Below are 18569 nucleotides of genomic sequence, written 5' to 3' on the forward strand. Positions count from 1 at the left end.
TTTCATGGTGAGAGCTGGATTAAGATTATTTTAAGTGGGGAACCTAAGGAAGAGTGGCATGTGATGGGGGAAGTGAGCTTTTCCTGAAACTGGAATTAATTACAATCAGCTACAATTCTAAAAGGCTCTTTAGCTTATACCAGGTGATATATTATATTTTAAAAAGTTATTTGTTTTATTTAAGACCAAAGCAAGCACTTACCATATTCTGTGGTATTGATACATAACTTGGAACTCCAAGGACTTGGCTGATAAAATTTTGTCCACAATTCTTTCCAATCCACATAAACATTACCTACAAGACAGTCCGATAATGACAGCATTAATCTATGCAATACATACACCCTTATACTCACCTGTCTATCTAAAGTGCTCAGTAGTCTTCAGAAAAACCCACAAGTTCATATAAAATTTTAACTTACAGAGCCAGCATCCATAAGATAAGCACCATCCCTACTCAACTTCTCCACAGACAGCTGGAGAATGGGTGGCTGAGGTATTGTTCTATCATTGATGTTGAGGGCTCCCTAAAGAGAAAAATTGCTACAATGTAAGTGTGCTTCTAGATATATAGATAAAAAAGGGAGACAGGAATGAAAAATATTCAAGTGGAATACATTTTTATTAGTAAAAACAATTAAGGACAAATTATACCCCTTGCACCCAAGTGCATCATCATCTGTTGATGTCTGACTTTTATATTCTTAAAATTCATATATAACATACTTTATTATAGAAAAATCAGTCTTTATTTTGTCTTATTGAAATTGATTCTCTTCTGAAAACTTCATACAGTTATGTTAGGCTTCAAAGTCTGGATGTACAGAATTAGTCTGCCTGCACTGAGTAACTCCTACACATACTTGTTCACGGAACTAATGACAGGACTTATTTTAAAAAGGAAGTTGTACAACAGTATGAAACACATCATTCCTGCTGCAGCATATCCCCTTTTAAGGGGATGTGCTTTGTAGTGTAATAGATGATTTTCAAATCAGAATGCTAGCTACATTTTTCAAAATGGTTGTCTAAAGAATCCAATCCACATCGTGTCTAGAGTGGGGTGTTAGCCACATGTTCCCTCCAGAGCCCATCTATACCACCCCCAACAGACAACCTGGAAAATAAAGGAGCTACATCTTATATGTATGTATGGTTTACAGTATTTGTAAACTTTTACACATTTCAATTTAGTTTGAAATGCAATCCAACACTGGAACTACCCCTCATCTCACGATTTATAATTCATCAATGTATTGCTTCCAAGTTATTACTGCAAAACTTGATTTAGAATAAGTCTGGATTACATGGAGTGGCAATTTAGTGCGGCAGTCTTTATGATTATTTCTTAATAGTCACACACATGCATGATTCATGTCATGTGACTTAATTAAAGTGCCAAGGAATTGTCCTATCAGTTTGCCTTTAATGGATAGGTTGCTTTGATGTATCTTTAAAACTTTTAATCTTGTAACTGCCTGTGAGCTCTCAGACTACATACCTTGAAGAATACAGTTCTTATTTAAAGGGTTTTCTATGCAATACATATTCATCACTACAAATAAAGGTGTTTGGAACCAAGCAACCACAGAACAAGTGTAATAAGTAAAAAACAAAAAAAAACCTCATACCTCATCTGTGAGATTGTCAACTCTGTACAGATTGGGATGGGTCATAAACATGAGGAAAATTAGGGGCTGGTTTTTCACTTGACACATAGTAAAAATACGCTCATCTAAACGGATATTTGTCCCAGTCTGGAATGCTTTCTGTGAATAAAACCAGTATTTGAAATATTTTAATTTATTAATTCAAAGTCAGCAAGTGAAAAGCACTACACTATGTTAAGAAATATTTTGAGTCCCACACAAAATTTAGTCTTAAGTATTTTGAGCTGAAAATATAATAAAAATGTCTTCATTATTACAGTGACCTCCCCTACTTAAATTTATCCACATTTCTTAATTGATTATCTGTACTCAAAGCAAGTTTCGTATATTATTTATATGCAAACAACTTTGTGACTAATCACGAAAGCAGTGCATCTTTGGACTCTGGAACCACTGACATAACATACTGTAATATATGTTGGTCCTATGTATGTAGAACACTTTCTGAAGAGTGGAGTTGGAATGATGACATATTAAGATGGATTTTTAATAAAATTATGCTTACTACTTTGTCTCAAGAAGCTACATAATGATATTTTAAAATCGCAATCCAAAGACATGCTATGCTTAATCCTTCAGCTCTAATGCACATCTCTGTCAGAGGTGTTCTGACTTAATGGTAAATGCACTCCATTGGTAAATGCACAGCTGAACTGCTGCTGAAGCAGGATCCCATCCCAAACAAGTATTGAAAACCATTCAAGTGTTTGACTTTGTCTATATTAAAAAGATCAGATCTCCCCCAGCATAAACACAGCCATAGTATAGACTTGACAAGGGTTTTTAGTACCATTTGAGAAAGTGTGAATGAAATGATTCCACCAGGTCTTGATCATGCTGCATTCTGAAAGAGTAAACCATCTATCCTAACACTAACCATTTTGTATACTAGTTCAGGGGGACCCACGGCTGAAAGCCATTTTCAGAAATTGTTCCATTTTATAGTGTAGACAAGACTCAGGAATGCTGCAAACCCTTTTGATAGAAAAGGGAAAGATCAGTTATTTGAAAGCTAGCACTTAGCTCTTGCTCTACACCCCATATTAAGCTGGTGTATAGATTTGCCTTGTCAGCAGCACACAGAGCGAAGCTCCTCAAAGCCACACTGAACAGCAATTGCTGCATGTTCCCCAGGCTAGTAGTCAGGAGTATCAGGCAATCACGGCAAGTCTCCCCATATTACTCCCTGCTCCCACTTTCCTTTGCTTCCTCTCTTGGCTGCCCACTTCTGCTTCAATACCAATGCACTCTCAGGCACCCAAACTTCTTGCCCTCTAGCTCCACCTCCCTGGTGCTATTCTTCACCATACTCCCCATCCTACACTGCTGCAGCTCTATACATGGAACAGAGGCCCCTTCTTTCTGTCATGACACACTCCACACCACAACTATACCACCTCCCCACGTTGTTCATAAAAATTGAAGCTGTATGAAAAATGCATCTGACATAAGCTCTAGATGCAGTACACAAACACAGCCTATACATATGTAACTTGTCACATTTAGATATTATGATAACTTTTAGAAAACCCTTTGTTGGTGGCTGACAGACACCCAAGCCATCTTCTACTATAGTTGGCCCCAATGAAAGCCTAGGTGAACAAGCCAGTCTTGCTTTGCAGTGGTACCGGGAATGGGGGTGTGTGGGTGTGGGTGTGAAATCACCGAATCCAGAGTCTGGAGAAGTGAGACAAGAAGTTGGCTCCAGAGCGGTCCCATTTAGACCAGAAGAGGCTATTATCTTAAATGCCGAACAACCTCAATTCCTGTTACAGTATATGGAGAAAAGGCTGGTTTTAATTAAACTGGATCTAAAACAATGAAGACATCACCCCCTTCAAATATTGGCAAAACCCTACATATATAATATCATCTCACTGAAATGTTTACTTCTACATCATTCAGACTGACATCCTGAATATAAAAATAACATTCTCTGGAAAGATTTTATTTTCATTCTTACTTGTTTTAAGAGAGCCAGTACATGAAGTGGAAAGAGTCGTAGGGAATAGGGAGCCATCAGACCAGGCTGCTGAATGCTTAGGACTGAAGAGCGGTAAGCTGATAGTGAATCGATTACAGCATTCACCAAGGCATCTCGAGCATCACTTAAACTAGCAGAAACTGACCGGTCCACAGCTAAAAAGCAAAAGAGAGAGAGACGTTTAACAGCTAATTATACCCTATTAATTTTCTAGGAATTACTGACACGTATTATTTTGTACTTCTAGAGCTCATCTCAGGATCTTAAGATGGTTACAAGCACACATTAATGGAGCTTTACTGTGCTTTCAAGAGGCATAGAGGGATGGGAACATTAATGGTACTGCCCAGAATTAAAAAAATCCAGGAGTCCTAATTGCTGCTCTAACTTCTGATGTGCAGAATTCTAAAGCCATATCAAACAAGGTGACAACATACAGTTGTACTGATGTCCTCACACATCAGAGGAGCTGTAAATCATGTGGCGAAGTGCCTTCAACCATTCAGAAGGTAGGATGCTTCCCTTGTAATCTTCCTTCCTGAAGGATTATTCCTCAAAAGTTTTAGATATTTTACACATGTACATCAAAGAGCATCATGCTTACCCATATTGGCTAATAACCCTGTAATAGCTTGTACATCAGCCCCCAGATAGACATCATTCAGAGTTGTAACAACAGGTAAACACATAGTGTGGACTCGAATCCTTCTTTCACCTATAGGGAGAAAATAAATCTGTGTAGTCGCCAAATGGCATTTTCCACACCATTATCTAAACTGGGGGGGGGGGGGGGGGAAGGGTAGAGGAGGGGAGGGAGGATCACAAATGTAGCAAAAATGAAGCCTGTACACTAAAATTTGCAGTAACTCTAATTTTTAAAGTCAATTTATTTAAGGAGTATCTTTTTTGCTCAATTTACCAAAAGCAATTAGTCTATATTTTAGATAAATAACTTATAAAACAGATTTAATACACCATTAACTTGTCACACAAGTATCTTAAATTAACACCTGTTAAGCAGCCAATTTATTATCTTTGGCCAATTTATTTCTGGGCTAAAATTGCCCATTTCAGATTAGAGCAAGTTTTTAATCAAATCTGTAAGCCCCTGAAATGCAGCTGCTGAATAATGAATAACCACTATCACCAACAGCAGCTGAGAAAAGAGTGCGCTACCATGTTTGTACTCTACCCTCTCTTATTGGGGATATGAAGATGCAATTGAAGTTATTTACTTACTACAAGCAAACTAGATTATAATTTAAGAATTTACACACAATGGCAGCTAACATATTATATCATTGTACCAGCCAATGCTGTTTACTTTTCTTACCTTTGCTGGATGTGTACAGTAGTGCTGACTGAAAAGAAACAACTGGCATGTCAGTGAGACTTTCCTCTACTGACATTTGTACAGCATATCCTGCATCCGGGTTTACATTGGGTAAAGACAACAAGTCTGTTGATCGCACAAAGAAGTTCCCATGGAAGGTATGAATGGAAAGACCTACGAAAGGAAAAACCATGTAATGTGTTTTATTAATGTTACTTTTGCCATTTAATGTAAACTATGAACTGATTACATAGTTGCCCTGATTTTTAGATGGTGTTCTACTCTAGATTATGGACAAACCCTTTTCAAAATACAGTTCCTTTAGTAAATTTAAATATCGCAAGTTGCATATTAATTTGTAGCATGCACTAAAGCCAATGGCTACCAAGTACTCAGAATACGAGTCAGCTCAAAGATTAATAATGTTCCAAATTTCTTTAACTCTTTGAGGCTGAAAGTCACAATGCGCTGATATTTCTAATACAGAATATATGATAGGATCAGTCATTTAAGGGAAAATACTATATACAGCGCAGTAAAGTACTTTTTCTATACAAGTACTACCCTTGGGAACCAGTAGTTTAGTTCTAAAAGGGTTACAAATTAGGGCTGTCAAGCAAATTAAAAAAAATTAATCACAATTATTGTTTAACAGCACGATTAATAGAATACCATTTATTTAAATATTTTTGGATGTCGTGGTTGAAGAATGAAGAATGTTTTATGAATGCAATTGCAATGCCAGCTACAAAAGTGCCATGCAAACGCCTGTTCTCACTTTCTGATTACGTTGTAAATACGGAGTCGGCAGCATTATCTCCCGTAAATTTAAACAAACTTGTTTGTCTTAGCGATTAGCTGAACAAGAAGGACTGAGTGGACTTGTAGGCTCTAAAGTTTTACATTGCACTCAAAAATACCAGTTATGTAACGAAATAAAAAATCTACAGTTGTAAGTTGCACTTTCACGATAAAGACATTGCACTGCAATATTTGTATGGGGTGAATTAAAAATATTATTTCTTTTATCTTTTTACAGTGCAAATATTTGTAATAAAAAATATAGAGTGAGCACTATACACTTTGTATTCTGTGTTGTAATTGAAATCAATATATTTGAAAATGTAGAAAAACATCCCCAAATATTTAATAAATTTCAATTGGTATTCTATTGTTTACCAGTGCAATTAAAACTGTGATGATTGCAATTCATTTTTTTAAATCATAATTTTTTTGAGTTAATAGCATGAGTTAACTGTGATTAATCGACAGCGCTATTACAAATATACGACGTTGATTTCAGTTAGACCCAAGATACAGGAGCCTTGTTACAATACACTGTTCAAATCCTTTTCTGTTACTTCTTTATAATTTTTAGATGGAGGTACAAGACAGTAAAAAGTTCCCTTTATCCTCTCAGCTTATGAAAAATTGAAAAAAAAAATCAGGCTTCTGGTTTAACCACAGGGCTGGACACAGTTTTGAAAGTAAACCATGTAACAGGAATATTAAATTGTGAATTCCTTATTTTTGCTTGAGGAGCATGTGGAAGTACATGGTAATGAAGTACCTATTTCTAGCTTTGGCAAGCCATAGATACTGATCCTAAACACCACCGGCACCTTGATAGATAAACTCTTTTGTGCCATTCTACTAATTCTGCTTTCTTTTGTACAGTTGGATTCATAATGCCTGATTTTACACGTACATATTTGCTAACTATTCATTCAGAATTATATAAAAACAAAATACCAATAAATCATTTTTAAATAATAAACTATGCAAAAAAGATTCTATTCAGACCTTTGGTGCATCTTATCCTCATGACGGCCTCAAAGCCAATCTTTCTAGTTAAGTATCGTTTCAGCTCTTTCTGTAATTTCTCCACCTGGACAGGGTTGTGCTGATGATGGTAAGATTGATAGTAATAGACACTTCCTGCTGAATACCTCGATATACAGCCTAGAATAGAAAATGTGTGTCAGTGGAGTTCAAACCAACAGTTGTTGCTGCAGTCTTCAAATATCTGTTCAGATAACCTAATTCTCCTTGTAATTTTATTTGCAAGCATGAACAGTTTAACATTAATAACCGTATTCTAAACAGGTATAGGCCTAGATATAATGTGTAGATGTGACCAATAACTTGCATGTTCACTTGATTATGAAGGTTATAAAGTGTGAAATGGATTTAAAATTGGTCTAAAGGAAAGATGGTACCACGCCACTCAGGAACAGAAATCAGAGGATACGTTGGGGGTGAGAAAGTAATTAAAATGGTAACAAAGCTTGCTCCTATAAAGGTGTTTACTCCATCATGCATTGAGAGGTAAGAATGAAAATAAATTCCTTCAGATGACTCGCACCTTATTCCAGAATCAAAGTAATTCTTTGAAATACTCCTACAAGTCGAGGGGGAAGAGCGTCTTGGAAATTATCATGCTAACCAAAAGGAAGTTGTAATATTATGCCTCATGAACAATGTCATTATGCATTAAGGGTGGAGTCATTTCAACGTGAAATTCCATCCTTCCCAGCAGGAGTGGGAAACCTATGGCCTGCTACTTCATTTCATGTGGCCCGTGGCAAGTCTCCGCGCTGTGGGCCGGAAGCACCAAGCCCCGGCGCTCCTCTGCGGGGCTGGAGCTGCGAGCGCTGGCTCACCCTGCTGCGGGGAGAAGCTAGGGTTGCCAGGCTGTTAAAAGTGCAGTCGGCTCCACGCAGCTCCCAAAAGCGACTGGCATGTCCCTGCGGCCCCTAGGATCAGGGGTGAACAGGGAAGCTCCACGTGATGCCCCTTAATCCCAGTGCCAGCGCCGCAGCTCCCATCAACCGGGAACCATGACCAATGGGAGCAGTGGGGACAGCACCTGTGGGCCTGGGCAGTGCACCCAACACAGAGCCCCCTGACCCCTCCGCCTAGGGGCAGGACATGCCGGCCGCTTCTGGGAGCTGCGAGGAGCCAGGGAGCCTTAGCTCCAGTGCAACGCCGCCCGGGAGCCACCTGAGGTAAGTGCCGCCCGGCCGTAGCCTGCACCTCAAATCCCCTGCCCTAGGTTAGAATCCTCTCCCACACACTAACTCCCTCCCAGACCTCACACCTCAACCTCCTGCCCCAGCCCTGAGCCCCCTCCTGCACCCAAACTCCCTCCTGGAGCCCGCACCCCAACCCCCTACCCCAGCCCTGAGCCCACTCCCACATTCCAAATCCCTCATCCCCAGCCCAACCCCCCCAACTGCACTCCAAACCCCTCATCCCCATCCCACATCCCAAGCCCCTGCCCGGAGCCCCCTCCTGCACCCTGAATCCATCATTTCTGGCCCTACCCCGGAGCCTAGCAGAAGCCTGGAGCCTCCGCAGCTCGCCTCGATGCAGGGAGAAGCCCCGAGCCTGTGCGCAGCCCACGACTCATTTTTCCTGTGGGTCAATAGCCCCTGCTAAGAAAAAGGTTCCCCACCCCTGCTATTCACCCTATTCAGGTTCTTATACTGTGTTTATCACCATGGTATCTGACATATGTTTATGTCCAGAACAAAGGGAAATCCTCTTTGTACAAATTTAGGACATGATCTAGGGGGAAAGAGTCAAGTTTTGTAAACAGAACTCTGTCATTGAGCAGCCAATAGATACAATCAGATACTGAGCTATGAACTGCTTTGCCATACAAGGATATAGCTACCAATTTTTAATTTTTTTAAGAAGTCGTCTCACGGCCCACACTAGTGAGGCTTTTCAGAATCTGGAAATGATGAGATTATATCCAGATAGTTTAAACATATTTCTATTTGTTAAACAGGGCTTTGTTTAAATATTTCTAGAACTCTGATTTTTGTCTAGTAATAGGGAACAAGTCCTGACAATGTTCTAAGAGATGAGAAAATCTCAGCCCTCGGGTAAGAAGAAAACAGGCTAGTTAGCTTGTCCTCAAACAAAATACCATAATCTCTACCCATAGAAATGTCAAACAGTGGATAGGGGAACATGCAATCTCATAGGTAGTCCTCTTGGTCATGATTGCCAATACCAACCATTACATTAAAATGGTAGAATATGCGTAAGTGAAAGAGCAAAATCAATTTTTTTTAGCATTACACAGTGTTCCATAGAACACCGAAGCTACAAACTTAAAAAGCAGCTTATAATGACTTACCTAATGAAGCCAAGTCAGAATATTGCCCACTAAGAAGGAACAAGTCAACTGCAACCTGCTGCCCTGAACAGTCCAAGGCTAACTTCTTATAGAAGTCAGTGGATGGTGTAAGATGTATGTCCTGTTAATACAAGGAAATAGAAAAGAGGAATTCCAAAAGGCACACACTCCTGTGACCTAATTTCAGGGATGCTCACTGCATCTCTCACACTGACTTCAATGGCTGTTCTGAGTGCTCAGTATCTTTCAAAATCAGAGCATTACTCTGGGTTTATAGGTTTCCTTGTTAGTAACATTTGATTAATACGGTATAAGAATGTCAGCTCTCACAACAGAACTACAATAAAACTAAGATAATCCAGACCATGCCATTCAAAATTTATATAAACTCATGCAACAGGATTGTAAATTTTCATAATCTGTGTTTAAGACTGTTTTTGTAACCTTTGCAGATGCTCTTTGGTTAGGTTCTTCTCGGGATTTCAGTGATCCCACCCCTACAGATGGAAGCTGTGTCTGGAAGACTGAAATTCGACCACCAGTGGGAGACATCAGTTTGAAGGCGGCCTGCAGCGCAGGTCCTAGAGCACTCTGTGTTTCCAGGGATTTGGTAAACATCTGTGGCAAGGTCCTCAGTAAATCTTGAATTAGCTGGTATAAAGTAAAAAGTTACTCAGAATTAAAATGTTTCAGAAGAGATTTCTCCTCTGTTGCACAGGCTATTTATTATGCATGTAACATTGAGTACTGCAGGTATTAAAGAGATAAATTAAATACATACTTTTGTGTGTATCATTTAATACCTTAAAACAAGATGTGAGGGTAGTTTGCTGTTTTACAGCACCCAGCCAGCATTGAGGCCTCTTAAAAACCTGGCTTTCTATCTGACCTCTACTTTTTCCACTTGAAATTCAGCATTTCCAAAACTGTAGGAACTAATTAAGAGTTATTTTGAACATTTTGCCTCAGATGACCAAAGCAACTTTTCAAAGTTAAATAATTCACTTTTTCCTAGTCTGTCATCTACTACTCATATTCAGTGTTGATACACACATGCTCTTTTTTGAGCAGAGTGGATGTATTACTCTCATCCAACAATACCTGGGAAGAAAGTACCAAATCTGCTCCAAACTAATTGGAGGTATGTGAACTGCCACCATAACCAAGTGTCCATGTATAAGCTCTCAGGTTTTACCTAGAATGACATTCTACAGTATTCCATAACCTACCGCTTCTAATAAAACAAGACACAAAAAACTAGGAATTCAATATGGCAAAGCTTGCCAACATCTTAAGCAGGCTGTCAAGTGATTAAAAAAATTAGTTGTGATTAAATTGTGCTGTTAAACAATAATAAAAAAGACAATTTAAGTATTTTTGGATATTTTCTACATTTTCATATATATTGATTTCAATTACAACACAAAACACAAAGTATATAGTGCTCACTTTATATTTATTTTTTATTACAAATATTTGCGCTGTAAAAAACAAAAAAAAATAGTATTGTTCAATTCGCCTAATACAAGTACTGTAGTGCAATCGCTTTATCATGAAAGTTGAACTTACAAATGTAGTCCTACTTCTTGTTCAGCCAATCGCTCGGACAAACAAGTTTGTTTACATTTGCAGGAGATAATGCTGCCCGCTTCTTGTTACAATGTCCTTCTTGTTACAATGTCGCCTGAAAATGAGAACAGGCGGTTACATGGCACTGTTGTAGCCATCATTGCAAGGTATTTACGTGCCAGATGCGCTACAGGTTCTTATTCCCTTCATGCTTCAACCACTATTCCAGAGGACATGCATCCATGCTGATGACGGGTTCTGCTCAATAACAATCCAAAGCACTGCAGACCTACGCATGTTCATTTTCATCATCTGAGTCAGAGGTCACCAGCAGAAGGCTGATTTTCTTTTTTGGTGGTTTGGGTTCTGTAGTTTCGGCATTGGGAGTGTTGCTCTTTTAAGACTTCTGAATTTAAGATGCTCCACATCTCACCCCTCTCAGATTTTGGAAGGAGATTCTTAAACCTTGGGTCGACTGCTGTAGCTATCTTTAGAAATCTCACATTGGTACCTTCTTTGCATTTTGTCAAATCTGTTGTGTAAGTGCTCTTAAAATGAACATGTGCTGAGGCATCATCTGAGACTGCTATAAGATGAAATACATGGCAGAATGCGGGTAAAACAGAGCAGGAGACATACAATTCTCCCCCAAGGAGTTCAGTCACAAATTTAATTAATGCATTATTTTTTTTAACGAGCATCATCAGCATGGAATCACATCCTCTGGAATGGTGGCCAAAGCATGAAGGGGCATACGAATGTTTTGCATATCTGGCGCATTAAATGCTTTGCAATGCTGGCTACAAAAGTGCCATGTGAACGCCGGTTCTTACTTTCTGGTGTCGTTGTAAACAAGAAGCAGCCAGTATTATCTCCTGTAACAGTAAGTAGACTTGTTTGTCTTAGCGATTGGCTGAACAAGAAGTAGGATTGAGTGGGCTTGCAGGCTCTAAAGTTTTACATTTTTTTTTTGTGAGTGCAGTTATGTAACAAAAAATATCTACATTTGTAAGTTGCACTTTCACGAAAAAGACTGCACTACAATACTTGTACGAGGTGAATGAAAAATACTATTTCTTTTGTTTATCATTTTTACAATGCAAATATTTGTAATAAATATAAAGTGAGCACTGTAACTTTGTATACGGTATTGTAATTGAAATCAAGATATTTGAAAATGTAGAAAAACATCCAAAAATATTTAATAAATGTCAATTGGTATTCTATTGTTTAACAATGTGATTAAAACTGCGATTAATCACGATTAATTTTTTGAGTTAATCGCATGAGTTAGCTGCAATTAATCGATAGTCCTTATTTTAAGTTATTTCATCTAGTAAGAGACACGCATTGATTCCCTTATCTTTAAATACAGAGACCTAAGATATTTAAAGGCCACCATTAACTTGAAATGTAACCAATTAAAAGTGATTTGGCAATTCTCTGCTTGCTTGTTTGTTTGTTTTTTTAAAGATAGATGAGTCTCCACAGACAAACTAGCTGACTACACAGGGGAAACAGCAACACTAATTACATACAACGCAATTAAATGCACAAAGTAAAACTGAACAAAATATTTCCATTTACTTCAGTTACAGTAATTTTTGTAATAAAAGTAGACTAGAAATTCAGACAAATGTGATTTAAGTACATTATTTCATTAAGTACTGTACAAGTTATCAAATGCACTTCATATTGCCTGAATGTCACCTAAACAGTTTAAGACAGGTCTTACCTCTTTGTTTTCATTTAAGTTTACTAATAAGTTCTCTGGCATTGGTATAAACACATCTGGAAGAGCAGAAAAATGAACCGATTAAAGCTATCTGAAAACATTTCAGCTAGTTTTCAGATCAGTCTGGGTCTTATTCTGCCCTCAGTTATACCTGTGCAATCCCTTGCATTTCAGTTTGAGATACTGATTATTTAGCATGAAAAGCAAAAGAGTAAAAGAGGATAAGAACACGGCCTGTAAAACAAAAGTATTGTGAAAAACTATCAGGCAATACATTTAAGAATAAAAGAAAAAATCTTTTAAGCATCATACAGCCACTTAGGAATTATATTGAAGCTATTGAGATCAATCGTTTAAACAGGATTGTAATACAAAGTTTAGTTAATTTTAGGAGTTAAACTAGAATGCCAGGAAAGTTGACTTCATGTTTCAGGTCATGAACAGATCACCTGTTAAGGCCACTAAAGAAGCCCTATTACAGCACTGAACAATTAACTTTAACGGGCCTTAGCCGAGACCCTAGATACATTAAATAGATTTCACTACTCTTTGAAGCATCTGATGCTGGCCACTGCTAGATGAATTAGTGATCTGATATGGCAACTCCCTGCGTATGTGAACATAAGAACAACTCTACTAGCTCAATATCCTGTCTCTGAACATGGACACTACAGGGCAATCATCAAGTGGTCCGTTCCCAGTTGTCTAGTCCCAGCCGGCGGCAGTCAGGGTACGTTTCCAGAGTCCAGGCTCAAGCCTGAGCTTAAATGTCTACACAGCAATTTCTAGCCCTGCAGCCCAAATCAGCTGACCCGTGCTAGCCACAGCCCTTTTAGTCCAGTGTAGATGCACCCCCAGAGGCTTAGGGACACAGAACTTGGGGTTGCTTCTCTGACATCTTGGCTAATAGCCATTGATGGACCTATCCTCCATTAATTTATCTAATTACTTTTTGAACCTAGTTATACTTTTGGCCTTCACAGCATGCCCTGCGGTAACAAGTTCCACACAAGCTGACTGTGCGTTGTGTGAAGTAGTACTTCCTTTTATTTGAAACCGGCTGCCTCTTAATTTCACCAGGTGACTCCTACTTTGTGTGTTATGTGAAGGAGTAAACACTTCCCTATTCACTTTCTCCACACGGTTCATGATTTTATAGACCTCTACTGTATCCCTCCTTCGTCATCTCTTTTCTAAGCTGAACAGTCCCAGTCTTCTTAATCTCTTCTCAATGGAAGCTGTTCTAACACCCTTAATCATCTGTCTTGCCCTTCTCCAATTTTAATATCTCTTTATTGAGATAGAGTGACCAGAACTGCATGCAGTATTCAAGGTGTGGACATACCATGGATTTATAAAGTGGCATTATGATTTTTTTTTGTTTAATTTTCTATCCCTTTCCTAAGGGTTCCTAACATTGTTAGCTTTTTTGACTGCTGCTACACATCAAGCTGATGTTTTCAGAGAACTATCCACGATGGTTCCAAGATCTCTTTCTTGAATGGTAACAGCTAATTTACACATCATTTTGTATGGATAGTTGGGATTATGTTTTCCAGTGAGCACTATTTTGCACTTAACACTGAATTCAATCTGCCATTTTGTCACCCAATTTAGTAACTCTTTGCAGTCAATTTTGGATTTTTTCATAGATTCATAGATTATAGGACTGGAAGGGACCTCGAGAGGTCATCGAGTCCAGTCCCCTGCCCGCATGGCAGGACCAAGATTTAACTATCTTCATTTTGTATTGTCTGTAAATTTTGCCATCTCATTATTCACTCCCTTTCCTAGACCATCTATGAATATGTTGAACAGCACAGGTCCCAGTACGGATTCTTGGGGGACCCCCACTATTTACCTCTCTCCATTGTGAAAATTGAGCATTTATTCCTACCCTTTGTTTCCTGTCTTTTAACCCATGAGAGGACATTCCCTCTTAGCCCATGGCTGCTTAGTTTGCTTAATAGCCTTTGGTGAAGGACTTTGACAAAGGTTTTCTGAAAATCTAAGTGCATTATATTGACTGGATCACACTTGTCCACAAACTTATTGGCTCCCTCAGAGAATTTAATAGATTGGTGAGGCATGATTTTCCTTTACACAAGCTGTGCTGAGTCTTCACCAATGTATTGTGTTTATCTAATTGTCTGATAATTCTGTTCTTTGGCATAGTTTCAACCAGTTTGCCTGGTACTGAAATTAGGTTTACCAGCCTGTAATTGCCTTTTTAAAAATTATTAGCTACATTAGCTACCCTCCAGTCATCTGCTACAGAGACTGATTTACATGGTAGTTTCATACCACAGTTAGTACACCTGCAATTTTATTTTTGAATTCCTTCAAAACTCTTGGGTGAATACCATCTGGCCCCGGCTACTTATTGCTATTTATGGCTCGGGTGTAGGAATCTCCCCTATATCCTCTGCACTGAAGGCCAATGCAAAGAATTCATTTAGCTTCTCCATGATGGCCTTATCTTCCTTGAGTGCTCTTTTAGCATCTCGATCATCCAGAGGCCACACTGACTGTTTTGCAGAATTCCTGCTGCTGATGTACCTAAAAACTAATGGCAAAAAAATGTTTGTGTCCTTAGCTAGTTGCTCTTCAAATTCTTTCTTGGCCTGCCTTATTATAACTTTACACTTGACTTGCCAGAGTTTATGTTCCTTTCTAATTTCCTCAGAAGGAATGGACTTCAAACTTTTAAAACATTTTTTGGCTCTAACTGCCTCTTTCACTCTACTTTTTAGTCATGGTGGCATGTTTTTGGGGTTTTTATGTGGAGTATACATATAGTCAGACTTTTGTACTGGTGACCCCTTTCACATAGCAAGCCTCTGAGTGTGACCCCCCATCTTATACCTTAAAAACACTTTTTTATTCATTTAACACCATTATAAATGCTGGAGGCAAAGCAGGGTTTGGAGTGGAGGCTGACAGCTCGTGACCCCCCATATAATAACCTCACGACCCCCAGTTTGAGAACCCCTGATATAGTCTGAGCCTCTATTTATGGTGTTTTTAAATAGTCTCCGTGCAGTTTGCAGGCATTTCACCCTTGTGATTATTCGTGTTAATTTCTGTTTAACTAGCTTCCTCATTTTTGTGTAGTACCCCTTTTTTAAGTTAAATGCTACCATAGTGAATTTCTTTGACATGTTTCCCCCCTACAAAGATGTTAAATTTAATTACATTATGGTTATTACCAAGCGGTCCAGCTATATTCACCTCTCAAACCTGATCCTGTACTCCACTTAGGACTAAATCAAGAATTGCCCCTTCCCTTTTAAGTTCCAGGACAAGATGTTTCAAGAAGCAGTCTTTTATGGTATCTAAAATTTTTATCTCTGCATTCCTTCCTGAAGTGAAATGTTCCTAGTCAATATGAGGATAGCTGAAATCCCCCATTATTATTGAGTTTTCTGCTTCACTGCCTCTCTCATCTCCCTAAGCATTTCACAGTCATTGTCACCATTCAGCTGGTCGGTAGTATATTACTATTGCTATATTCTTATTGTCCAAGCATGGAATTTCTATTCTTAGAGATTTTATGGTACAGTTCAATTCATTTAAGATTTTTACTATATTTGACTCTATTCTTTCTTTCACATAATGCCATTCCCCCAACAGTGCGACCTACAATCACTTTTATAAATTTTGTACCCTGATATTACCATGTTCCATCGATTATCCTTATTCCAGCAAGTTTCTGTAATCTTAATTATGTCAATATCCTAATTTAATGCAAGGCACTCTAGTTCACCCATCTTAGTATTTAGAGTTCTAGACTGTGCCAACATAGTATGTCAAAATCATTAGGTATCATTTTATAAAAATTCAATTTAGATGTTATTCTTACATACCTTCAATATCTGAAACTATTAGCATCTGAGGCTGAGAGAGACCTTCCTGAAGACTGTAGAAATGGATTGTGCTGTCAAATGTTATAAAACCTATTTTTGTTCTAGTGTTCCCAGGAAGCCTAAAAATCAAAAACAAAGTGTTCAGCAAGTCAATTTTAGTTAGCCTACACTGTTCAAGTGCAAGTACGTTCTCTCAGAGCTATTACAATGACATAAGGTAGAGGGACATTTTATTCCTGCTGGGAAATATAACTTCTGCAATATCCATTGCATCATTCTCAGGCTAATGCTTACACTCCCCCACCCCCCAACAAGGAGTTAGAACAACTGCAGTACTGAAATTTGTTTATGGCTTGGCTTTGAGCCATTTTACAGCAATAAACTGACATTACCTGTGTTGAGACTTACTCTAAATCAACGGTTTTTCAAGCTTTTTTCATTTGTGGACCCCTAAAAATTTTTGAATGGAGTTGTGGACCCCTATGGAAATTCAACCTGTCATCTGCATGGGGGGAAGGTCCCTAATAATCCCTCCCCACCTCCCCCAAAAAACCTGTTCCATACTCTTCCCACCCATACCCAACAACCATCCAAGTTCACACCCAGGCTCCTTTCCAGCAATTTATTTCCCCCTCCCTCAGCTCCTCTGTTACTCCTGACTCCCCCAAGCCTTTGCACTGCTTCTGAGGGGTGTGGGAAATACGGTTCTGTATTGTAGTTTAAATGAATTATTATTCAGAGTTCTGTATTAATATGCCATGATTAGGAATCTATTTGTCAAAAAACATTTCCTGAATCTTTTTTGTCGTCTGTATTGTTACAGACATACTTGCTGACAGGTATTTTGAAATAAATCACCAAAAATAATTGAAACTGGTGTGATTATATTGTGTTATTTTGAAAAATAAAATATGCAGAATTATAAAATACTGTGCATGTAATTTTTAATTTTACGGCGCTGAATTCCCCCAGGAGTAAAAGATGTAAAGCATTACACAAGTTCATAGTGGGAGTAGCTACAAATTGTTACCTTGTGTGCATGTATGTATAGACACATTTTCCAGACCTGAGGAGGATCATTGTGTAAGCCTGAAAGCTTGTCTCTCTCACCAACAGAAGTTGGTCCAATAAAAGATATTACCTCACCCAACTTGTGTCTCATGCAAAGCTTTATAGACATGTATGTGCATTTGTTGCAAGGAGTGCACACTGAATTACTGTTTCTAAAGCCATAGTTCCAAATCTTTGTTCAAAGCAAACCTATGATATTCTTATGCATTTTTTGCATTATTAAAGCAAAACCAAGAAGTTGTATAATCAGACTGACAGCTACATTTTAAAACTAGGGGTTTTATCATTGCAAATGCAATTGATAAGAACTGAATTTAAGGCTAATTCCTATGCAGTACTTTGAAAATTTTCCTCTCTGGATCATAAATGGGCTAAATTAAAATCCTGTTCACACAACATTAAACTAGTTTCACAGATCACAAAAAACATTTCCACAAAGAAAATACTGGAAATATAAGGAAAAAAGATTAAATTCTGAAACGAGAACCAAAACTTACAAGTCAAGATTGTCTAATAAGGTCTTGCAGACTGTATTCAAGTATCCTGTTTCTATTGCATTGTGGGAGACATCAAACACAAAGAGATACACAGGAGGTTGAGGTGGACGTAGCTAAAAAAATAACCCAAGAGATTTTTAATGTCCAGTGATTGAAATTGTCAGTCTCAGTTTATTGGTTATACTGTAGGTTTACATTGCATCACTCAGAACACATCCCCAAAATAGAAATCTCTCTCATTTGTGTAATAGCGGACAAATAAGCAAAGATAGTACAGTAGGAAATACGGAGGAAAAACATATGGGATAAATTCTAGTCCTTGCTGAAGTGAAACTGTCAGATCAAATTTGGCCTGAAACTGATGTTTGTAAAAATAAGATTTTATAAAATCCAGAGTCAACAAGAATATTCCCATGTAATTTAAAGATTACCAAGGGACTTTTTTTGACCGTTCCACAGCAATATTTGTAACCCAAACAGTGGAGCATCCTGATAGCATACGAGAGTCTGATAGTAATCCAGAAGTGACTAGTTATAATCCAAGTTGAGATAATGCAAGGGAAAAATATATGAATATCTATGTTAGCTTTCTAAAGTATTAATTTTTTAAAACCTAAGGTATTTTGAACAAATTAATTTGTACTTCAATGTATCTGATTTGATGCTGTCCCTTTAACAAGCTGTCTTCCCCAAG

The 18569-nt window shown here is 38.2% G+C and overlaps 1 protein-coding gene across 2 annotated transcripts in view; it reads right to left on the bottom strand.

Annotated features, from left to right (window-relative positions):
- The window catches only part of SEC24A (SEC24 homolog A, COPII coat complex component), a 51705-nt gene that overhangs the window by 11648 nt on the left and 21488 nt on the right, over positions 1 to 18569 (bottom strand). For both annotated transcript variants that reach the window (XM_034779931.1, XM_034779930.1), the window contains exons 10-21: positions 17876 to 17988; positions 16308 to 16426; positions 12442 to 12497; positions 9582 to 9788; positions 9138 to 9258; positions 6791 to 6949; positions 4988 to 5161; positions 4259 to 4369; positions 3634 to 3809; positions 1632 to 1769; positions 423 to 527; positions 203 to 295 (exon numbers count right to left, since the gene is read on the bottom strand). In XM_034779931.1, the coding sequence (XP_034635822.1) occupies positions 203 to 295; positions 423 to 527; positions 1632 to 1769; positions 3634 to 3809; positions 4259 to 4369; positions 4988 to 5161; positions 6791 to 6949; positions 9138 to 9258; positions 9582 to 9788; positions 12442 to 12497; positions 16308 to 16426; positions 17876 to 17988 (1572 nt within the window). The remainder of the gene's footprint in view (positions 1 to 202; positions 296 to 422; positions 528 to 1631; positions 1770 to 3633; positions 3810 to 4258; positions 4370 to 4987; positions 5162 to 6790; positions 6950 to 9137; positions 9259 to 9581; positions 9789 to 12441; positions 12498 to 16307; positions 16427 to 17875; positions 17989 to 18569) is intronic.

The sequence above is a fragment of the Trachemys scripta genome, chromosome 8, assembly GCF_013100865.1.
Source record: "Trachemys scripta elegans isolate TJP31775 chromosome 8, CAS_Tse_1.0, whole genome shotgun sequence".
In the NCBI taxonomy this organism is placed as follows: Eukaryota; Metazoa; Chordata; order Testudines; family Emydidae; genus Trachemys; species Trachemys scripta.